The sequence below is a fragment of the Orycteropus afer genome, unplaced genomic scaffold (genome assembly GCF_000298275.1).
Source record: "Orycteropus afer afer isolate SDZICR_OR568_19922 unplaced genomic scaffold, OryAfe1.0 scaffold00169, whole genome shotgun sequence".
In the NCBI taxonomy this organism is placed as follows: Eukaryota; Metazoa; Chordata; class Mammalia; order Tubulidentata; family Orycteropodidae; genus Orycteropus; species Orycteropus afer.
The window spans coordinates 2,115,225-2,139,141 of record NW_006921756.1 but is presented as its reverse complement, the minus strand read 5'-3'; the positions used below and the strand labels follow the sequence as shown (position 1 = coordinate 2,139,141).

Genomic DNA, 23,917 nt, shown 5'->3' with positions numbered 1-23,917 from the left:
AAATCTGGGCCTCAAAGGATTTAATGGTAGAGAAACAGAAAGGGTATTCTTGACAGACAAAAGGAGAAAAGGAAGGAAGAAGGGAATGGGCAGTGTCCAGCAAAGTAGGGCTTAATCTAAGCAGGAGAGGAGGCATAGTGGTGAGATGTTGAGGCCTGCAAAACCCTTTCTGAGAAGTCTATGTCCCTCATGTGGGTGATGGGCACCAGGGAGGTTTTAGAGCAAGAGACTGACTTGGCTAGAGCTGGGCTTTAGCAGATCAAACCAGCCATACTCTCAGCAGGCTCCAACCCCTGTGGCTCTATGACACCCAGAAAGTACACAGGCTAGGAAATTGTCTTGGTTGTTAATGGGCCTTTGCCCATGTCATACACACTGGCTGCCACAATGGGGAGACAGGTCAGAGAGAGGGGACCAGAGGTGGGAGTAAGGTCCATACTGAGGAGATCTGGGTTTTTTCCAGGGGTTTGGAGAGCGGGGGAACATGGAGGCCTCAGCCCCATGCTAGATATATCCTCGCAGGGTGGGTGGCAGCTGCGCTGACTAGGCTGGGCCTCAGATTAAGTAGGTCCTCTAGCGACGGGCAAGTAGGCAGAGTGCAGTCAAGATGGCCAATTTTCACGTGGCATCAGCTGCTCCACCTCCCGCATGAAACGCAGACACAGCTCTTCCTGCCAGGGCAGCGCCACACATTGCACGGCCACAGGCAGCCCCACACTCTTCTTCACCGCCTGCAGGGAACACAGGTATCAGGATAAAGGGAGTGAGGCAGGAACACACCCAAAGCTCAGGCATGCCCCAGCTGGAGAGGAAGGGCAGCAGAGCCGGGTCAGGCCAGGCTTTGGGGGCTGGCTTTCAGAAGGACCGGTGAGACTGCAAGTATTGACTGGTCTCTCCCACAGTGGCTACAAATGGAGTAGGGGTGTGCATCCAGGGGAAAGTGGAGTCTGGTCGGGGGCCCAGGCAGGCCAGGTCTCTTGGCCTCACCTTCCGGAGCATCCAGTCCCAGATATCCCCAAAGTAGCCCTTGTAATCTTCCATCCCAGCTTCATCCTCGGCAGTCACCGTGGTGACAGGCACCACCCCCGCAGGGAAGTTCAGGCAGTTGTAGAGCATTGTGTAGCTGACGGCTCCTGGAACACATCACAGGTGGCTGGAGCAGGCCATGTGCCCACCAGTGCCAACTGCCTTCTCTGGGTCTCAGTACTCTACCCTGTGAAATAGCATCCGCCCTCCACAGGCAGAAAAAGACTCTCTCCCAGGGCTGAGATTTGAGTAGCAAAGACCAGGGATCCAGATTTCAAGTCAAGACTGGAAAGCCTGCTGACACTTGCCCTGTGCCTTTGCCCATGTTGCTTTCCCTACCTGAATATGGTTCCTATTTACTTTAAACACCACCTCCCTAAACCACAGACTCTGAAACTTGAGAGCCTCAAAAGCTTCCCTGACTGCACAGTGCTCATTCCCTCCCAGGGCTGCCTACTTCTCCAGCCATCCAGACTTGTAGGCCCCCAAAGGGTGAGCTCCTTTGCCCTGGGGCTCCTCCTCTTCTACTTCTCGGCAGCCCTGCCCCCAACACAGGGCTAGACTCACAGAAGAGAAGGGACAGGCAGGGGGTGTCAGGGGCAGGGGTGGAGCAGCAGCCCTCACCTGTGGCTTTGCCTGGGGCATTCAAGTCTAGAGCAGGGCTCAGCATGGGGGTCAGCAGCACATCGAGGTCCAGTGCTCTCCACTGAGCAATCACAGTGTTGCGGTACACCTGAGGAGGAGACGGCACACCAGGCAGCAGTGTTCGGAGACAGCTCATGTAGGTTCTCCCATGAAGGGACAGCAGCTGTGCAGCTCTGGCCCCAGCACCTGCCCCTGGGTCTGAGCTGAGCCACAGAGAGAGTCCTCCAGGCAGGCAGGCAGTGGCTGCTTTTCATGGGCATCAGTAGCTCTATCTTCTTCATGAATCACAGACACAACTCTTCCTGTCAGGCACAGTCATGCACTGCACAGCCACAAGCAGCCCCAGAGGGGCAAGGAGACACCCAGAACAGCACCCCCAGACTGACTCAGCACCCAGGACTGACTATCTTGACAAGTGAGGATCAAAGAGTAGGGCCCAGAAGGCCAGTCCAAAGAGTAGAGGGGGCAGTGACATGCTGCTCCAGGACACCAGTGGCCAAGAGATCCTGCTGGTAGGTACTCTGTCCAATTCCACCCTCTGCCCCCACTTTGCCCTAGTCTAGGGGCTCTGGCCTCACCTCGATCTCGTGCTGCAGTTCCCAGAGCTGTCCAGCCGACCTGGGCAGAGGGAGTGAGGTCATCGACCATGAGGATCACAGCCAAAGGGATTAGGAACACCAGACCCCCTGCTCTTTAACATCTTCCAGATCTCACTCCTCCAGGGACCCTTCCTAGCCCTATGGGAGCTCAGAGAGGGAAGTAGAGCAAGCAGAAGTTCAAATCCCTGCTGTCCAGTTGAGAAAACCAGGTCCCAAGAGGGAATTAACTCAGTGACTCCACAGCAGAGCTAGGACTAGGCCAGCCTGATTGCCAGCTACTTTTTAGAACACAGGCAAGGCCAAAGCTGTTTAAGATCCTGAATGTGTGGGGCTCAGAGAAGGCATGCCACTGCAAGATATGAGGGCCTGAAAATGGGGTGGTTCATGCCATGCCTTTCCATCTTGAGCCACTAAGGGCCAGGCAGGACCTGGTGTAGCTCAGTTGAGTTCCAAGCTCTGCGAACAACATGTCTCCTGAATTTCCCAGCATCCAGCACTCCCTCCCCAGCCCAACTTCTTCTGGTCCTTTCTACCAGACCAATCTTCCCTTCTCCATACCCTGTCCTACAGAGTCCTCTCTCTTATGCCCTCATCTCCCTCAGGTCCTTGCTCTCCAGACCTGGGCCCTGCAGGCTGTCCCTGCAAAGATACAATGTCAAGGTCCCAACTAAAGATCACAGAGGTTGCCACCCTGTCTGGCTTGCTTCTAGCCTTAGAAGCTACTTCCCTCCAGCCTCTTCCTGTGAGAAACCACTAAGACACAGGTCAGGGGAAAGACGGGGAGAGGCATCTGAGCATAAAAGTATTCTTACCGAGACTTCATGCTGTTGAGAAAAGCTGCCAACCTTGGGAGCTACAGAAGGGAAGACACAGAATCAATGACTGGTTTGGGCTGGGCCCTGACAACAATCTCTTCGGGCCAAGCCACCTGTGCCTCCTCCCTTTGTTTCTCTCCTCAGCTCCCAAGGTGGCATCCCTTTCCTGCATGCACGGTGGCTGAAGACTGCAAGGGGAGGGGGAGAAGGTAAGGAGTCTGGGGTGGAAGCTGGAGAGAGAAGGATGCTATGCCTGCCCAAACCAAGAAAGAATGAGAAAAGGGGAAAAGAGCCAGTGGCCATAGGGTATCCTGCACTAGAAGGCTCCCTGAGGCTCCCACCCACTCCAACAACCCTGGTCCCTCCCATTCCTTGCACCCTCACCAACGGCTTCAACAGGAAGGCCAGCAGTCCTTTAAGCCATCTGGGCAGCTTCAGAATTAAGATCAGGTCCCTCAAGCAGAGGTCCACAAAGTCACCTTTGCTGGAAGACAAAGAGTCTAGTCCAGGGCACTCCTATCCGAGGCATCTCTCCTGACTTACCCCCATCCACCACATCTCCCTAGTCTCTACTCAGTGACCCTGTCTACCAGCCTCCTCACCAGACTGCAGTAAACACTGTTCTCCAACCCCTTCATTTGCCTCCTATCAAACATGTGCTTTGTCTCTGTTGACCCATTAGGTTCCTGGGTACTACTCTACACCTACTGTAATACCTCAAGGGAGGACTCCATGTCTCCTTCCCTGAAAAATCCAGCTCAAAGTAGTAAGGACTGAGGGTAACATCCCCTCAATCAGGGCTTGATACTGAGGGCATCCCCTTTTGATAATGATGCCAGCCAGGAGGCACAAGTGGGGTGGTCCAGAGAGGGCCACCCATGTGTCTTATCCCTAAGGCTGTCTCTGATTCAAGATCTCAGGGAATATTTCTGGGGCCTCACTCCCCAGGCCAGAGTGAAGGGAGAGCGCTCTTCATTGAAGCCTGGACCATCTTCAGCTGCTAGAGGAGGGGGAGAAATACCACTGGCTGGGCCCTTGACTGAGTAGGCCACAGGGCCAAGCCTCCCCACAGGCAAGGCAGAGGATGCAGGCTGATAGTCTGAGGGGCACCAGTAACACTGGCCCAGGTCTGTCCCCAAGAGGCATTTTCAGAGGCCTGTTCTCTCTACCACAGCCAACACTTAAAGACTGAAAACAGCCAAGAGGAACCAGCTTCTCTAAACATGAGCTCTGTAAAGTCCTGTTAAATGGGTCTGATCCAACTCAATTACTTCACGAGGTCCTGCTCAAAAGGGAAAGACTTGCCTTAAGTCAGGCAGAGCCTGGAATCACAGCATAATGTCCAGGATCTCCTCCCCTCCTCCCTTGCTCCTGCCCCTTGTCTTACAATCTTTCCTAACTGGACAGGCAACCTCCCTGCCCACCTCTGCCCTCACAATAAGCTCAGCCTCCCTGGCAAAGTATCCCCAGGTTCGACTTTGACAGTCGCAGGGACAGTGAGGCCCCTGCCCAGAATGCTCAGATCTTCGTGTTCAGCTGAGACCCACCCAGACTGGGAGTCAGAGCACCTAGTTGTTCTCTCTGACCCAGGATAGACATGTCCGCGGGCCTGCCTACCTCCTGATCCCACCAAAAGCCCAACATCACTCACAAGTTCTGCAGGAAGTGGTGGCCACCATCGCTGAATAGCCCACCTACAGCCAGGGTCTCCAGGGCATGGGATATGTCATTTGGCAGGAAGTGAACCAGCTAAAAAGGATTGAGGGGTGCAGAGCTCTCAGAATTAGCAGCCCTTGACTTCCATATACCCCATGCTGCCCAGGTGGCCCTGAGGATGGACTGGACCAACTCTATCCACAAGATAATCCTCAATGGAGCAAAAAAAGCAGCTTTACAGACCCATGAAAACTATAAAATGCCTATCATGAGAGATGTCTGGAGCCACACATAAAGTTGCCTCAGATGAACAGAACAAAACCCATAATCCCAGGGCCCCAGAAACCTCTAGAAAGCTGTGCACTATTGCTTGTGGTTGACAAGGCCCTCCAAACGCAGTGCTCAAACATCACTGGTCTCAATCACTCCCCACAATACTCCTGGTCATTCCTCTGTACACTGGTCCCATAGGGACCCAGTTCCCATTCCCAACCACAGAATGAATAACTAGGATGGAAAAATGCCAGAACTTCCAGGTTCCCATGGCCATACTGTGTGGCCAGCTGCTTCAAGGCGCTCCTTAGTCTCCAACACTGCCCGCTTCATGGCTGGGGTGGGCATAGTATAGTTGTCAGTCTCATAGTATCCCACGCGCAGGGGCCGAGTGCTTGTGTAGACCTGGGGGCAAAACGCAGCAGTCAGGGTCAGATGAGGAAAGGAGGAAAGCCCCAGGCAGGGCTCCTGGAAATCAGAGAAACCCCTCTCCACCCCAATCAGGCACAACCGTGAGCCTCTAACCTGGATGGCTCTGGTGCTGTTTGCCCTGAAAACAATGATCCCCAGCAAGGCTACCCTTCTGCATTTGACCCTTTCACAAAAACACCTTGACAATGACTGAGCAAGTGGGCAGAACAATTATAAGGATTCCCACTGGTCTTTTGAGGAAACTGAGGCCCACCATGGGGCTGGGACTTGCCCAAGGCAACCCAACACAGAGTGACAATGCTGGGTCTGCAACCCAGGCATCCTGACTCCTGAACCAAAGTTTTCCACTGCTTGTTTCGAGAATGTGAGTCCTAGCTCCCATGATAAACTGTTCTAGACTCCTACGTAGGGACCTCCTCTCTTCCTTCCCTTCTTACTTTCTTGAAGGGGTTCCTGGCTACAGCATCCCTCTCTGCTGGGGAAGGGGAGCTCACCTTCTTAGCCCACATTCACCCTCTTGCCCCACTCCCAAGGAATACCAAGCCAAGGCCCACTTTCCTGTCGAGGCACCCTCAGCCCGTCCAAGATGACCTCAGCTGTGGTAAGGGCAAGAGGTCTGTACTAAAGCAAGAAATGCCAAACTGTCAAGAAATGGAACCATTATACAGCTAACTGTCTACACTAACACGCCTTTACCGTTCCACTGTCTTTATCAACCTACCTTCATCACTACTCCTAATACTCTTGCTCAATAAATATTTTATTGTTTATTGTTCATTCCTCAAAGACTCATCAACCCTTCAACAGAAAGCATCAAATGATAGTTTCTACCCAAGACTCTTTGAACCCCTCACCTCAAAATTCTCCTGTGTCAATCAATCCTAAACTATTATATGATTCTTACCAATCCTAACCATACTCCTACACTGAAAAATCTGCCTTAAACCAGACTTCAGAATCTCAATAAATATCCCAACTTTGTCCTCCCCCTCTGAGAGGCTACTCAGACTCTGTGGAGACAGGGTTCTCCCTCACCTGTGGATCAGATAAACTCAGCTGGTTAAACAGCTAGCTCTGGTGTGGTATAGTGGGCAAGGCATTTGACTGCTAACCAGAAGGTCAGTGGTTCAAACCCACCAGCCACTCCATGGAAGAAAGACTGGGAAATCTACTTCCATAAAATTTACTGCCTCAGAAACCCAAAGAGGGTCAGTATGAGTTGGAATTGACTCAATGGCAGTGAGGTGTTTTCTTTTTTGAGCACTGGACACTGCCCACAGAGATCAACCTTCTCTGGGAGGGGGAAGCTCTGCTTATAACTGTCCTTCACTCACTGAGCCTACTATGTGCCAAGCATCATATAGCAAGCATGCTGGAGTTTGAATATGTATCATGTAAGTCCTGTTTACTGAGGGTCAAACACAGCCAAGGTACAGGAGTTCATCCTCAAGGAGTTAAACTGCAAAGTGGTTTCGTTACACCCATTTCTCAAAGACAACAGCAGAGGCTGGGGCCAGATGGGCGGGCCTTTTTTTCTGCAGAGTGAGGAGCAAAGCTGAGCTAAAATGCAACTTGCAATTTGCAATTTGAAGTTTCCAAATTCAGGCAAGGGCTCCATCTGGTGGCCATCTGTGGAGCACAAGCTGTGCCTGGCTTCAGACCCACAGGAGGTGGTTTCCAGAAGAGACCTCCAAGGCCTGCCCACATGGCCTGGGGGTGTATCTGTATTCTCCAGTACCAATGATAACCGACTCCAACCCAGTGTCCACCCTCCACCCCTACTCACCTCCTCCCTGAAGGGCACGGGGGGCACAGTAGGGTCCAAGCGGAACATGTCCTCAGTGAGCAGGGCTCGCAAGCACAACGCCAGGCTCTCCACATTCTGGGCCATTGGGCCAACTGAGAGCGGGACTGTGGGGCAGGGAGGGGAGGGAAGCGGGTAGGGAACAAGGGTCACCCGATCCCAGTGGGCTCTGGGGCAGGGTCCAAGCAAGGACATGAGCAGAGATAAGGAGGTAGGGACTCAGACCTAGAATGATCTGGTGGCCAGAAATCGCTCACAGGAAAAGCAGAGGCAGAGGTGGATCAGGCAGACCCCCACCCTCCTCCAGGGCACAGAGGGAACCATAGACCTCACCTGCCACCTGTCCATAGACACAGCCCTTCAGGCCACTCTTGCTGGATAAGAAATACAAGATGTAGGAGCAGGAAACAGCCACCCTCTGCCCATGCCCACATCAAATAGCAGTTCAGAATTCTCTCTGTATTGGAAACTAGGAACCAGGGCCAATGGTGCTGTGACACTCCCTCCCGGCAAAACCCTGTGAGTAAATCCCTGCCTTGAGCCTAGGGAAGTTGGAAGATAGGCCAGGGTCACACAACTAGGGACCCAGAAGCTCCCTCCACCCACCACCTGCACCAAACCTGAGGCGGTCTGACGTGGGCTTGAGGCCACAGATGCCACAGAAGGCCGAGGGGAAGCGGATGCTGCCACCAATGTCAGTGCCTAAGCCCAGGGGGGAGCCTCCAGCCCCAATGAGGGCCCCCTCACCCCCTGAGGAGCCACCTGGGCTCTTGAAGCAGTTCCGTGGGTTGGTGGTCTGGCCATAGAGGGGGTTGCTGCAGTCATAGCTGGGGGAAACAGGAAGAAGTAAGTTCCTTATCATGCTGGTCCTGGTGTCCCTGCCCCTATTCCATATCCCTGACACTCAACCTGAACATGGACTGGGGGACGTTGGTATGCACGAAGGGTACAGCACCCTGCAGCTTCAGCACCTGTACCACCACGCTGTCATACTCTGCCGGCACCCCCTGGTTCAGGCTCAAGCCCAGTGTTGAGTCCTGGCCCTGGCAAGAGGGACAGACACCAAGAGGGACATGGCTGATGAATCAGGAACCTTTCAGCAGCCCAGCCTCCCTCCCCTCCAATCTACCACCACAAGGGCCAAGGAAAGTTGGATCTGTGGACCCCCTCAAGGCCTCTGGACCTTCCCTGAGGACCCAGGGTAGCCCAGACGCAGAGCTGACAGGCAAGTGTGAGGTGGGGAGGGGAGTGGGGACCTGATACTGAAGGGTTCCGGGAAGCAGGGCTTACCTTGTAGCTGAAACACTCCTTGAGGCTCACAGGGACTCCATAGAGCAGGCCCTGCCTCAGGCCTGCTGAAGTCAGCTGAGTTTCACAGTCAGCCAGGTAGGAGGTCACACAGTTGGTCTCTTTGTTCACTTCCCAAGCCTGGGGGTGGAAGGTGGTAATGGGCACAAGGCAGGGTGAGGCTGGCCCTTGAAGGTATACCCAGAAGAAGGGTAACCAGCAACAAGGCCTAGAGCTGGGGCACAGAGGATAACCTAGGGCCCAGCACCCACATAACTGGGAACCTCTGCCCCTAGCCTTACCCTGGCTGTCTTGGCCTACAACTCTAAGACTAGGGGAGACAATACAGCCAGGACACCCAAAGGTGTGAGGTTCTGGCTTCAGACACTCCCTAGCAGTGGATGAACTGAGAAGAGGAAGGCCCTTGGCCATGCTCCCTCCTCCTCCAAGCCACATCTCTGTCTCTGGAGGCAGACAGAATCCAGACCTCCCTCACACGTCACACTGGGAGTCAGTGCAGAGCTAGTCTGGGCTAGAACCCAGACTCTAACCTTCCAGAGCCCAGCACTCTCTCCTCACCCCATGCCTGCCCACCTAAGCTTCCCCTCTTCCAGGAACTCTGGTGTCTGATCACCAAAGCACACAGAGGACACTGGTTGTGGAAATAGGAGAAGAGCTTAACTAAAAGGACTGGTGCACACTAATAGTGGGATGTCTGGCACAGGGCCTTTCCAGAGCCCTCAAACCACCTTTAATAGTGTGGTTCAAACCCACCAGCCACTCCTCGGAAGGAAGGTTGGGCAATCTACTTCCATAGTGATACTGCCTCGGAAACCCAAGGAGGGGTCGCTATGAGTTGGGTCTGACTCGACAGCACATAACAACAACAACAGGAGTGGGAAGATCAGGGCAGAGAGTGGGTAGCTCTTCGTAAATACTCCTGTTCATCCCTGTAAAACACCAGAGAGAAAGGGGTGTGCGTCACTCTGGCCTGTGTGTAGGCGTTCCTGAAATCTGTCCCCAGTCTACCCAAGGCAGGAAGGGAAGGGGCCAATCTGTAACCAGCCAACCAGATGCTCTCTTGTTGATGACTAGGAAGGGCAGGAAACTTGTAAGGGGTATTGTTCAGAAAGAGGCAACATCATCTGTTGAGACTGTCCCTTTCAGGGTCATCCAGCCCAGGGTTTCCCAACCTTTTTCTATGGTCAGCTAGTCTCTTCCTCCTTGTCACACAGTCTCAGCTGTGGTCACTTACACCACTTTCACACACCCTGACACAATCACACACTCACGTTCACCTGCTTAGTGGTCATGCTCACTGTCACACTGTCACACACTTTCAAGAAATCGTACACAAAGTTCATACTCACAAAGCACAATTCATTTGTTCATTCATTCTTCCTATCATTTCAAACCTATTTCCTGAGCACTTATTATGTGAAAGACATGTATGTGTTCAGCACTAAGGTGAAAAGGCAATCAAGACAAGCTCTGTTCACAGAGAGCCCACACTTGATGCAGAAAAGATATGGGTTCTAAATGTGCCACTAGAAAGCCATCACTGAAGAGGAAACCCTAACTTAAGCTGGAAAGAGGAGAGGGTCAGGGAAGGCTTCCTGGAAGAGGCAACTCCTGCTCTGAGCCCTAAAGACTCAGCCAAGAACCTGTGTCACTGAGTGGGGCAAAGAGGGGAAAGAGCCTTCCAGGCAAACGGAACCCCACACAATCCAGCACAGAGCATAGCAGGCCCTGGGCACAAGAAAGTTACTAATAGCTGAGCTACTGTGCCCCACAGGGCTCCAGGAGGGCAGGGCCAGAGATGATACTGGAGAGAGAGGAGAAGTGGCAGAGCTAGGCCTGGTAGTAGGCTCTCAGCCAGGGGAGGGAAGACTTGAGAGAGTATCTGCCCAGGAGGCTGGTGCTTGGTCATGGAGAAAGCTGGTAGTAGAGGACCAAGTAACTGAATGGGAAAGAGACAAGGGGAAGGACTGGAGAGAGATTTAAGAAACAAACAGTGACTTTGTGCCAGATGGAGTGAAGACTGGAGGGAGAAGGAAATCTGAGCTGAAAGCCAGGCTTCTGGCTAAGACAACATGCTGTATGTCATATACATAGTCAGTCTCTGTCTGTCTGTCTGTCTGTCTCTCTCTCTCTCTCTCTGACACACATACACACACACAGAGACAAGCTTATCAGCTCTGGTTCCATACCTCCCTGGCAGCCCCTGGCACGGTGGTTCCCACAATGGCCCTCAGAAGGAACTACTCCAGGCCAGGTTTTCCTCATAGCCTGTGTAGTGAGCAGGAGGAGATGAAGCTGGAAGAATCACTGGCTGGCTTTGGCTAGCCTTACCTTTCCCACGTAGGTCAAAAGTGCCGCTTCAGGGGACAGCTCCCCACTGCGTAACTTCTGCACCAGTTGTGGCAGCGGCAGGGCCAGCAGTGCCTCTGAGTCCAGGTCAGGATTCTGAGGGGACACACTTGGATCAGTCCCCCACTCTACAAAGGCCCAACATAACTAAACAGACATGCATGACTCATACTCCTTAACCATATACATCATGACCAGACAGCCACCCACAGCTCTGACACATGAACACTTCCCAGCCTGGACAGGCCTTTGCCATTCCTGGACAGTATAGAGATACCTCCTCTGGAAGCCTCCTGGAGGGGATGTCCACTGCAGGTCAGCTGATTATTAGATAATTACAAACAACACCTCCATAGCTGCCTACTGAGTACCAGGTACATGCTGGTGCACTCCATGTTTTGAATAAGTTTCATTACTATTCCCATTGTGCAGATAAAGAAACTGAGGCTCAGAAAGGGGAAGTGCTTTGCCTAGGACCATACAGGTAAAACACGGTTCTGCCCACCCAGCATAGGCTGCCTACTTGCATCTGATACTCAACTCCAGGGGAGGGTGGAAATTTAGGAAGACCTTGTCCCTCCCTGGTGGTTGGAGCTGTAGCTGATGGCCACATCTGAAAGGGAAGATTCTTTCATGCACTCCATAGATTATTAGGTATTGTCAAGGATTGAACTATGTCCCCCCAAAATATGTATCAACTCAGCTAAGCCATGATTCTCAGTGGTCTGGCAGTTCCATAATGATGTAATTTGGCAGTTATGTAATGATGTAATGATCCCCCATGATGTGATCTGATATGATCAGCCAATCAGTTGTAAAAGAATTAGAGTGGGATGTAATGCCCTTACTCAGGTCATACACTGATCCAAGGTAGGGGAGTTTCCCTGGGGTGTGGCCTTTGCTATTGTTAGCGATGCTATGTACAACAGTACGAAACACTGCCCGGTCCCTCACCATCCCCAAAATTGTTGCTATGTTTGAACCCACTTTTGCAGCCACTGTGTCAATCCATCTCATTGAGGGTCTTCCTCTTTTTGGCTGACTCTCTACTTCACCAAAGGAACTCTGGTGGTGCAGTGTCTAAGGCATTTAACTGCTAATCAGGTTTGCAGTTCAAACCCACCAGCTACTCCGCAGACGGAGATGGGGCAACCTACTTCTGTAAAGATTTACTGCCTCAGAAACTCAATGGAGGTGGCTATGAATCAGAATCGACTCAATGGCAGTGGGTTTGGTTTGGTTTGGCTACATTACCATGTAGGATGTCCTTCTCCAGGGATGGGTCTCTCCTGATGACATGCACAGGAGAGGGTGTGGTCTGCAGGACCTTTTATCTTATAAGAGATAAAAGGATAAAGAATTGAGGAGAGATGGGGGGACCTCGGTACCACTAAGAAAGAAGGAGGGTGGCACAACCTTTGGACCCAGGGTCCTGCACTGAGAACCTCCTAGACCCAGGGGAAGATGTAGGCCAAGGCACGTGGAGATCTCCAACGAACACCAGGCCCACAGATGTTGAAAGGAAACAAGGACCTTCCCCCAAAGCTGAAAGAGGCAGAAAGCCTTGCCCTAGAGCTAGTGCCCTGGATTTGGACTTTGAGCCTCCTAAACAGTGAGAAAACAAATTTCTGTTTGTTAAAGCCACCAATTTGTGGTATTTCTGTTATAGCAGCACTAGATAACTTAGACAAGTGCCAACTACGTACCAAGCACTATATCACACATGAGGATACAACAGTGAACAAAAAGAGGCATGTCCATACTCTGGGGGAGCTTACACAGGGTGCAGAGTTACAAATACAAATTTTAGACAGTCAGAAGTAACTTAAAGAAGACAAAACGGGGTACAGTGGTCTGCACGTGGGTAGAGAGTAGTCAGGGAGAGCTCTCTGTTGGTGGTCAGGGGAACTTACACAGGGTGCAGGGTTACAAATAAGAATTTTAGACAGTGAGAAGTAACTTAAAGAACATAAAACGGTGTGATGCACATGGGCAGAGGGTGGTCAGAGAGAGAGCTCTCTGAAGGAGGAGGGGCATTTGAGCAGAGACTTGACTGACCACAGTGGCTTCCAGAGTCTCTGGGGTCAGCCCCCACCTGCAGACACCCAACCTACACAGACCCCCCTGCTTCCTACTCAGGAATACTGAGTCAATTACAGCTAGAGGGAGAGTCACCCCCATCCTCTCCTGCTCTTACTGAGCTCACCAGAAGCTTGGGGCCTCCGTGTTGCCAGATCAGATACTTGACTCTCACTGAGGCATTCACACTGACCCTCTTTAATTTCCCCCTGATACAACACTCTCCTAGTTTTCCTCCTGCCTCTCTGGCTGCTACTTCTGTCATTCACTTATTTAATCAGTAAACAAACATGTTCTGGGTGCCTACTGTGTGCTAAGCACTATGTTAGAGGCTTTGAAGTTAGCGGTAGCCAAGACAGACATGGCTGCTTTCAAGGAAATAAACAAGTTAACAAATAATGACAGATCATGATAAGTCTAAGAAAGCAAATAAACATATCACTGTGAGTGGGAGCTCTGGTGGCATAGTGCCTAAGGCATTTGACTGCTAACCAGAAGATTGGAAGTTCAAACCCACCAGTCACTCCTCGCAAGGAAGACTGGGCAATCCACTTCCATAGAGATACCGCGTAGGAAATCCAAGGAGAGGTCGCTATGAGTTGGAACCGACTCTAAGACAGAGAGTTTGGTTTGGTTTGATGACAGAAGTAACAGGACTAACAGAGATGGGGTGGTGACATTTCAGCTGTGATTTCAAGGATAAGAAGGAGCCAGACATGAGAAGAGCCTGAGGCTCCTTATGGCTCCTCTTCCCTCTCTGATGCTGGGAGAAGGCATTCCTCTCCCCTCTCCCTCAGATAAAGCCCTGACTCTCCAAGTTCTCCACCTATCCTCAGCCTCCATCCAGCCTCACCAAACTGAGCTGAACCAGCTCGATATTCTATTTCTGTCACCCACCCACCCCTTCATGTCCCTCCCCTAGGCTCTCTCCTCCCTGACTTCCAACCAGCTCTTCCACCTCCTCCTCTTTCTCCTTCATGTTCCCTCTTATGCAGGTGCTGACGTGAGAAAACAGTGGAGTCATCTGGGACCCCTCCCACTCTCTCCCACCCACACCTAGTCACTAAGCCCCCTAAGTATCTCTGGACAATGGCCACCTCTCTATCTCCTCTATTAAACCCTCACTGGAGCTCATCTTTCCTCCTATGGGTCACACAGGGGCCATCTAACTGGGAGCCTCATCCCAAGCCTTGCCCCTCCAACTCCTCCTAGGGCCAGACAATGCAAAGCTAAATCAGGCCTTGCTTCTTCCCTTAAAATCCCCCTCACAAGAAGCTTTTGTTTGTGGGGCACTGAGTTTATGCTAATGGTGGTATAATATTTTGGAAAAGGATAGCAATAATAGTGATACAATATGGAAAATATCATCAACATCCCTAGGAAAAATAAACATGCCCCTCATACCATAAGCTCTGGAATATGTGTCTAGAGGCCCTGCCAGGCTGTGATCCTGCCAAAACCCTCTGCACCCCTCAACACCCACTCATACCTATCACACTTCCAGAATTGAGTACTCTCCCACATACACACACACACCACACAGCCCTTGTACCACACTTCCTCAGTGTCAGGAACATTCTGTCATTTCCCTTAATTCTGAAAAGTGAGGGACATTTACATGAGATTTCTTTTCTTATAAAACTCAGAGCTAGAAAGGCGGCAAAAATTGGACCCATGTTCCTTCACTCCTGTGGTGCAGCAAATTACTTAATATGGCTCTTCTAGCCATGACTTTATGACACCCACCAGATGACAGGATGGGATTATGCAAATGTAAGGTATCTATGCCCCACCAAGGGGATTGGATAGCTTGCTAACAATGTAAATAAGGTACACAGCACCCTTGTGGGGATGGGATCATGCAAATAATGTGTATGTAACCCTAAGGAGCTCTGGTAGCATAGTGCCTAAGGCACTTGACTGCTAACCAGAAGGCTGGCGGTTCAAACCCACCAGCCACTCCTTGGAAGGAAGGTTGGGCATTCCTACTTCCGTAGTGATACTGCCTCGGAAACCCAAGGAGGAGTTGCTATGAGTCGGGGCCGACTCGATGGTAAATAACAACAACAACAACAACAACCCTAACATGGGGATTGGTCAGTTTTGCCATTGCTTCAAATGAGCCATCCCAGAGGTGGAAAAGGGGGGATCTCACTGCCATCGAGAGAAAAAAGCTGGGAGTGGCGCACATCCTTAGATCCGAGATCCCTGCACGGAGGTGGCAGAGAGATGGCGGAAACAGAGGCAACAGAACCAAGGGACCAGCATGAGACAGAGCAGCAGGCTTGCCAGCTCACTGAGCAAGAAAGCAGAGTGTCCTTGGGCAGGAGCCAAAATAGCAAAAAAGCTCACTGTCTGTGAGTTCTGTGTAGCCACTGCAACTGTTATAGAACCCAGCAAAGAAATAAAGAACGACATGGGAGGGATGGTCAGAATTGGTTTAAAAAAAAAAAGTTAGAGAGTGACAGCATGTCTGACCTCTGCCTCACAGGAATCAGCCATGGGCTGTTGATGTTCTTCTTTCTCCCTTGTGAAGTTAGAGGTCAGATGAAGCCACCCCCACACCTTTTTGTATGTCCATACACCAGATAATCTTTGTTGATATATTTTTTAAAAGGTATACAAAACAAAAAGTGAACACTTCCCCGCCCCCATCCACCTACCTAGACCTCTTCTGAAAAGGAAACAACTATTAATAGTTTCTGATTAAACTGGGGCGGGGGGGGGGGGGGGGGCTTATGGAAAATTCAAAATGTACATTACTATTTACTTATATTTTTTTTCCACAAAGTCCTGCACCTTGCTTTTCCAACCACTTAATGAAAATAGTAAAATTGCTTTTTTTTTTAATTATATAAATACATGTTCATTGTTAAAACAAACAAACAAAAAAAGCCAAAAAGTATAAGGAATAAAGTAAAAATTGCCAGCGTGTCCACCACCCTGGGAAAATCACCACACTGTCTGGTCACCATCTTCTCCCATGTCACCACAAAGTACCTGTGCATGTCAGCTACACACTATCAACAAGTTCCCCTCCATTCTCAGCACAAATTTTAATTTTCTCCTATGTTCTTCTGTGTTGACACTTGACATAGTTGTTAGCAGCTATTTTTAACTAGTATCAGGCAGCTGAGATACTTTCTCTTTCACAAGGCCCCAAAGTAAGTCTGGGCCTCTGGGTAGTCTCACCATATCACAGATAACTTCTAACAACATGGAGGAATTGTGTGCCCACCCTGTATGTATAATGTTTCAAGAGAGGAATACTATACCTATCATTTTACCATTGGCCCTCTATTTTCATTTTCTCCTTCTGAACCACCTATTGCTCTAATTTCAGGTCTCCAAGATTATCCTCCATGTCTCTTTTCTTTTCCCTCAAGATTTTTTTTAACCACTTTTCCTTTATTTCACGATTTCACTTCCATTTGATAATATAGGCTACTAATACCAGTCTCAACAATAAACCCAAAAAATCTATTGCTGTCAAGTTGATTCCAACTCATCGCAAGAAGCAGATTGCGACATCTTTCTCCCACAGGGTCACTGGTGAGATTGAACCTCTAACCATTCCACATCCCCTTCTGAATCTGGCTTGAATTTCAGTTAGTAGCCAAGAACTTAACCACTACATCACCAGGGTTCCTGGTCTCAACAATAATCAAATGATTCTATTGAATCATTCAGTTTTATAGCTCAAGGTGGGCTTGGAGAAGACCAACAATAATTGGTCAGATCCACTTAAAGAAAGTGGCATTTCTAAGACCAGTGGGATTTTGACAAATGATTAAGAAATGTAGAATAAAGGCATTCATAGGATAAAAATACACATGCAAAGGCACAGATGCAAGAGCAGGTGGTCTGTGACATCTTTCCCAGCCATAATATTCTATGAATGGTGTTCCCTCTCTTTAGTCTAGAAAGGATAGAAAAACTCTTCTAAGACACCCACTAAGATGGCTTATTGTTGTTAAGTGTCATCAAGTCAGCTCCTACTCAAGTGACCCTATGTACAAGAAAACAAAACATTGCCATCATGTGCCATCCTCACAATCGTTGCTATGCTTAAGTCCACTGTTGTAGTCACTGTGTCAATCCATCTCACTGCGGATCTTCCTCTTTTTTGCTGACTCTCTACTTTTCCAAGCATGATGTCCTTCTCCAGGGACTGGTCCCTCCTTGTAACATCATGTCCAAAGTACATGAGATGAAGTCTTGGCATCCTTGCTTCTAAGGAACACTCTGGCTTCATCTCTTCCAAGACAGATTTGTTTGTTTTCCTGGCAGTCCAGGATATATTCAGTAGTATTCTCCAACACAACACAAGCATCAGTTCTTCAGTCTTCCTTACTCATTCATTGTCCAGTTTCCACATGTATATGAGGTTATTGAAAATACTACGACTTGGGTTAGGTCCACCTTAGTCCTTAGTGACATCCTTGTCTTTTAACACTTTAAAGAGGTCTTTTGCAGCAGATTTACCCAATACAATATGTCATCTGATTTCTTAACTTCTGCTTCCATGGGTGTTGACTGTGGATTAAAGTAAAATGAAGTCCTTGATAACTTCAGTCTTTTCTGTGTTTTTCTTGATGTTGCTTACTAGTCCAGTTGTGAGGACTTTTGTTTTGTTTATGTTGAGGTGTAATCCACACTGAAAGCTGCAGTCTTCAATCTTGACCAGAAAGTGCTTCAAGGCATCTTCACATTCAGCAAGCAGGGTGGTGTCATTTTCATATCACAGCTTGTTAACGAATCTTCCTCCATATTCCTCTTCATATCATCCAGCTTCTTGGATTATTTGCTCATTGTGATAGTTGGAGCTGTGTGTCAACTTGGCTGGACCACAATTCTTTGTGGTTTAAGCAATTGTGATGTGGGTTGTTCCAATGATGGGATCAGATGTATATGTGTTGAGCAGCCAATCCACTGAAAGGGAGTTTCCCTAAGGGTGTGGCCTGCTTCCAGTATATTTATGGACATCCTGGGAAAAGAGACACTCTCTGTGGATCAGGATTCTGCCTACAACTGTCCGTGAGCGAACCATTCGGCCTGGAGATCTTGGATCCGTCATTCATTGGAATCAACAGCCAGTATACTGCCTGCCAACCTTGAGCTCCTCAGCCCCTGCAGCTGCATGAGTCGGGAAAAGCCTCCAGCTTGACGTTTGATCCAAGAACTTGGGACTTGCCAGCTTCTATAAGTGTATCAGCCATTTTCCTAAGATAAGTTTCTCTTTCTCTCTCTATATATAAGCTTTACTGGTTTTGTTTCTCTAGATAACCCAGTCTAACACACTCAGCATACAAATTGAATAAGTATGATGAAAGAATACAATCCTGACACCTTTCCTGATTTCAAACCATGCAGTATCCCCTTGTTCTATTCCAAAGACTATCTCTTGGTCTATGTACAGGTTTCACATGAGCACAATTAAGTTTCTGGAATTTCCATTCTTTGAAATGCTAGCCATAATTTATTAAGATCCACAGTCGAATACCTCTGCATAGTCAATGAAACACAGGTAAACATCTTTCTGGTATTCTCTGCTTTCAGTTGATATCATTCAGCAATGATATCTCTCATTCCACATCCCCTTCTGAATCTGGCTTGAATTTCTGGCAGTTCCGTATCAATGTACTGCTGCAACCATTTTTTAACTCAACAAACTTTTACTTCCATGTGATATTAATGATATTGTTTGATAATTTCTGATCCTGTTGGATCACTCTTGTTTGGAATGAGCATAAATATGAGTCAATTCCAGTGGGTGGGCCAGGAAACTATCTTCCAAATTTCTTAACATGGACAAGTGAGCACTTGCAGTGCTGCATCCATTTGTGAAACATCATCAATTCCTGAAGCCTTGTGTTTCACCAATGCCTGCAGTGCAGCTTGGACTTCTTTCAGTACCATCAGTTCTTGGTCATATGCTACCTCCTGAAATGGTTGAACATTGATGAATTCTTTTTTGATATAGTAAATTTGTATATTTCTTTCATCTTTTTTTTTCCCTCCAACCATTGAAAACCCTATGGGACACAGTTCTACTCTGACACACGGGAGATCACCACGAGTCAGAAGAGGCTGGTTTAGCCTGGGCTTAGCTGGGTGGTTCTGCTTCACACCTTTTATTATTATAATTATTTCCTTCACCCAAGTTAATATGTGTTCACCCTCTAGTTAATGTTTTACCCTCCCTCTCCCACCCATCCCTGGTAAGCAATAAATAATATACATATATTTTTTTTTAATGAAATCCTTTTCTTGACTTTTTACAATAGTAGTCTCATATAATATTTGTCCTTTTGTGATTGACTAATTTCTAAATTCATCTAAGTTTTTTTTTTATAACTTTTTTATTTATTTATTGTGATTTGGATGAAAGTTTACAGCATAAATTCACTTTCCATACAGCAATTCACATATACTTTGTCTCATGACATTGACTACAATTTACCCCAATGCAACAGCTCCCCTCCCACTTCCTCCCGATAGTTACCTCTTCCCTGTGTCCATCCCTCCATGCATGCCTGCCCCCTGAGCTCTCTCCCAGTGCATAAACAGCCCTTCTTTCTCCCATAAATTCATCTAAGTTTTGAGATGTTTCACAGATTCACCACTGTTCTTTAACGTTGCATAGTATTCCCTTGTGTGTATCTACCACAGTTTGTTGATCCATTCCTCTGTTTGTGAGCATTTAGGGTGTTTCTATCTTTTTGCTATTGTGAACAGTGCTGTAATGAACATAGGTGTGCATATATCTGTTCAGCTTACATCTTCTTTTGATGTTTCCTGAGTCATTTGATATTTTGCCCATAGAATCCTTCAATACTGCAACTTGAGGCTTGAATTTTTTCTTCAGTTCTTTCATCTTGAGAAATGCCGAGTGTAACTTCCCTTTTGGTTTTTTAACTCCAAGTCTTTGCACATTTCATTATTAACACTTTACTTTGTGTTCTTGAGCTGCTGGTTGAAATCTTCTGTTCAGGTCTTTTATTTCACCATTTCTTTCATTTGCTTTAGCTACTGCAGTGTGGTAAATTACATGGTATGGTTTTTCTAGCCATAGTACTTGTAATTTCCACTTTGCCGTGAGGACAACTGAGTAGCTGATTGTTAAAGTTATCCACCTGGGGCAGCACAAAGTAATCTTCTGGGAAAGTTCTCTCTCCAGTGTGCAGAACTCTGATGTTGGGATTGTTTAGTTTTGGCCACTCTGCTAGGTTCAAAAGGAGCCCTCCTAGAGGCAGAAGGTATTTCTCTGACTGCTGGCTGAGAGAGATGTGCTGCTGAAAGAGATGCGCTTGTGAGAGATGTGAGAGAGACGTGCTGTTGAGAGAGAGACACGAAAGAGCCTCATTGCTGAGAGAGAGATGTGCTACTGGAGACCTAGAAAGACAGCTGGCTGACAGAGACATCTGTTTTGGTATTTTCTTTCTTTCCTGTCTTTTTAATGACCTTTTGTTTTCTTCAAAAGAGCTCTGGTGGTGCAGTGGTTAAGGCATTCAGCTGCTAATCAAAAGGTCAGCAGTTCAAACCCACCAGCTGCTTCACAAGAGAAGATGGGGTAGTCTGCTTCCACAAAGATTTACAGCTTTGGAAACCCTATGGAGGCAGTTCTACTCTGTCTATAGGGTCACTATGAGTTGGCATCAACTCAGTGGCAGGAGGTTTGTTTTTGTGCATTTTTTTACTTTCTTCATACATGATGTTCTTGATGTCATTTTACAACTCATGTGGTCTTTGGTCATTAGCATTCAATGCATCAAATCTATTCTTGAGACAGTCTCTAAATTTAAGTGGGATATACTCAAGGTTGTACTTTGGCTCTCATAGACTTGTTTTAATTTTCTTTAGCTTCAACCTGCACTTGCATATGAGCAATTGATGGTCTGTTTTTGCAGTCAGCCCCTGGCCTTATTCTGACTGATGAGACTGAGCTCTTCCACTGATCTCTTTCTACAGATGTAGTACATTTGATTCCTGTGTATTCAAGCGATTTAGGACCACATGTATAGTAGCCATCTATGTTGTTGAAGAAAACGTATTTGCAATGAACAACTGGTTAGTATTGCAAAATTCTATCACACAATCTCTGGGTGTTATTTCCATTACCAAGGCCATATTTTCCAACCACTAATCTTTCTTTGTTTCCAACTTTCACATTCTAATCATGAGTTATTATCAATATGTCTTGATCGTATGTCTGATCAATTCCAGACCACAAAGTTGATAAAAAATCTTCAATTTTTAGGCTATTTATATGATCCTGTGATTCCACTCCTAGGGACTCAAAAGAACTGAAAGCAGAGACTCAAATAGATACTTGTATGTCATTGCTCATTGCAGCACTATTCACAAAAACCAAGAGGTAAAAACAACCTAAACATCCAACAATGGATGAATGGATAAACACATTGTAGTTTATCCATATCGTTGTTGTTATTGCTGTTAGGTGCCCTTAAATCACCTCTTACTCATAGCAATACTATGTACAACAGAAAGAAACACTGCCCAAACCTGTGCCAGTCTCACAATCCTTGCTATACCTGAGCCCATTGTTGCAGCACCATGTCAGTCTATCTCGTTGAGGGCCTTCCCCTTTTTCATTGACCCTCCACCTTACCAGGCATGATATCCTTCTCCAGGGAATGGTTCCTTCTGACATCATGACCAAAATAGGTGAGACGAAGTCTGGCCATTCTCGCTTCCAAGGAGCATTCCAGCTGCACTTCTTCCAGGGCAGATTTGTTCAGTCTTCTGGCAGTCCATGGTGCTTTCAGTGTTCTTTGTGAGCACCACAACGCAGAAGCATCAATTCTACTTCAGTCTTCCTTATTCACTGTCCAGTTCTCACATGCATATGAGGCGATTGAAAATACCATGGCTTGGGTTAGGGGAGGCACTGAGACAATACAACATAGATGAACACCAAAAACACTGTTATATGAAAAAGCCAGACACAAAATGTCACATACTGTATGATTCCATTTATACGAAAAACCCAGAAAGCAAATTGGTGATTTCCAGTGGATGGTGGGAAGGCCAGAATGAGGAGTAATTACTTAATGGATACTGGGTTTCCTTTGGGGTGATGAAAATGTTTTGGAACTAGACAGAGGTGGTGATTATACAACCTTATAAATGTACAATGTCACTTTGAAATAGTTACTTTTGTTATGTAAATTTCACCTCAATTTAAAAACTGGGAAAGATAAAAATAAAACTCCATTCAGAGGGCAAGGTGGGAAAAACTGGGTAAAAGGTATTATAATTAAGCCCCACATGGTCAACAGAGAGTTACTAGAAACATGCTTTTCTCCAGAGTGGCTCTAGAGTCTAGCAGGAGGTAAAACATTTTGTGATGAGTCTAGGTTCCTAGGCTCCCTGACAATGCCTTGGAAGATATGCAGTATCTTCAAACTTTGAAAAGAATCTATCAGGCTGGAGCTATACTACTAGCTCTGTATTCTCCCAGTGCCTGCTGGAAGCCATGTTTATGTCAGATGTCCCTTGCTATTCAGGGCACTGTGAGCCCCAAAAGAAATACTGCTGAGGCAGCCTCAGAACCCACCTCCCCATTGTTCTAGGACTGCCAAGCCTAGCAGAAGATCACCTTAGTGACAGGAATGAAGAGGCTGTCCTCCAGGCCTGGGTTGAGTTCTGCTAAACCTCCACTCCATGATCTACCTAAGAAGCTAACATCATCAAAGCCCCAACCCTTTGTTGATAGCTCAAAACCACAGACTCCTCAAAAAGGTCTCCCTTTTTTCCACAGTCACTGGAAGCCAAAAAGTGATTTCCCACTTTCCATCCAGGAAAAGCCCAGTTCATTGTACTGAGATCAGGTACTCCTTGCCCCAGGGTGTATAAACAGGTTTTTTTGTTTGGGTTTGTTTTTTTGTTTGTTTGTTTTTTTTTTGCATTTCAGAGCCAAAACTTCTGTCTTGGAAGATTCAGTTCTTAAAAAGAGTAAGTGGTGATTTCTCCAGAGGGGAAAATGTGTTCATGTCAGTGCTTTGAGTAAAGTCAGGGACACCTACTCTTCTATAACCCCACATTCCTGCCAGCCAGTAGACTCCTTGAGACTAAGAGGGAATTTCTGTGGGCAGAAGCTGTGGGCAGATTCCTGTACCTGCCCCTCTTCCCACCCCCAAATCAAGTTCTTAAAGCTTGAAGAATCAGCTGCCTCCACTTCTGTGGATATGGGGTGAGATCCAAAGCTTGAACCTTGACAGCAGCCTGAGAAAGGCACCTCTGGAGCCCAGCCAGGGATGGAAGGCTAGACTGTGAAAAACCTATACTCAAATAAAGACCAAAACCAAACTCACTGCCGTCAAGTCAGATCTGACTCATAGCTATGCCTCCTTGGGTTTCTGAGGCAGTATCACTACGGAAGTAGATTGCCCAATCTTCCTTCCTAGGAGTGGCTGGTGGGGTTGAAACACCAGCCTTCTGGTTAGCAAATGCCTTAGGCACTACACCACCAGAGCTCCCAATACTCAAATAGAAGTGACCAATTTCAATTGAACAACAGCGCCTTCCCAATCAGGGATGAGGGGGCCCTAAAAATTGACCAGGACAGCTAGATGAGTGAAGGCTGAAACCAGATATATTTGATTTCAATAAATAAACAGATGTGACATATCCTGGCCTAGGGATAGTGTGGAGTAAACACAGACAATCATATCCAGCCAAAAACCTCATTGCATCCAAGGCTCCAGCCTCCCTTCTTAAGATCTCTCCCCTGTTCTCCCACACAGTGAGGCTGGGGTGTGGGGAGATAGTCTCACTAGGCACCTAGGTTCTAGCTGCAGCTCTGCCCCAACTAAAAAATCACTTTCTACAACTTGTTGTTGTTGTTGTTAAGTGCCGTCGAGTCGTTTCCGACTCATAGCGACCCCATGCACAGCAGAACGAAACAC

General features: G+C 47.8%; 1 protein-coding gene across 1 annotated transcript in view; it reads right to left on the bottom strand.

Annotated features, from left to right (window-relative positions):
* Window positions 1-602: 602 nt before the first annotated feature.
* FAAH (fatty acid amide hydrolase) overlaps window positions 603-23,917 on the bottom strand; it is a 25,469-nt gene continuing 2,154 nt past the window's right edge. Inside the window, exons 2-15 of the mRNA XM_007946720.2 lie at window positions 10,890-11,003; window positions 8,541-8,678; window positions 8,160-8,293; window positions 7,871-8,077; window positions 7,584-7,624; window positions 7,233-7,357; window positions 5,294-5,419; window positions 4,737-4,834; window positions 3,470-3,569; window positions 3,083-3,123; window positions 2,250-2,289; window positions 1,651-1,759; window positions 988-1,133; window positions 603-731 (exon numbers count right to left, since the gene is read on the bottom strand). Of these exons, the coding sequence (XP_007944911.1) occupies window positions 603-731; window positions 988-1,133; window positions 1,651-1,759; window positions 2,250-2,289; window positions 3,083-3,123; window positions 3,470-3,569; window positions 4,737-4,834; window positions 5,294-5,419; window positions 7,233-7,357; window positions 7,584-7,624; window positions 7,871-8,077; window positions 8,160-8,293; window positions 8,541-8,678; window positions 10,890-11,003 (1,548 nt within the window). The remainder of the gene's footprint in view (window positions 732-987; window positions 1,134-1,650; window positions 1,760-2,249; window positions 2,290-3,082; window positions 3,124-3,469; window positions 3,570-4,736; window positions 4,835-5,293; window positions 5,420-7,232; window positions 7,358-7,583; window positions 7,625-7,870; window positions 8,078-8,159; window positions 8,294-8,540; window positions 8,679-10,889; window positions 11,004-23,917) is intronic.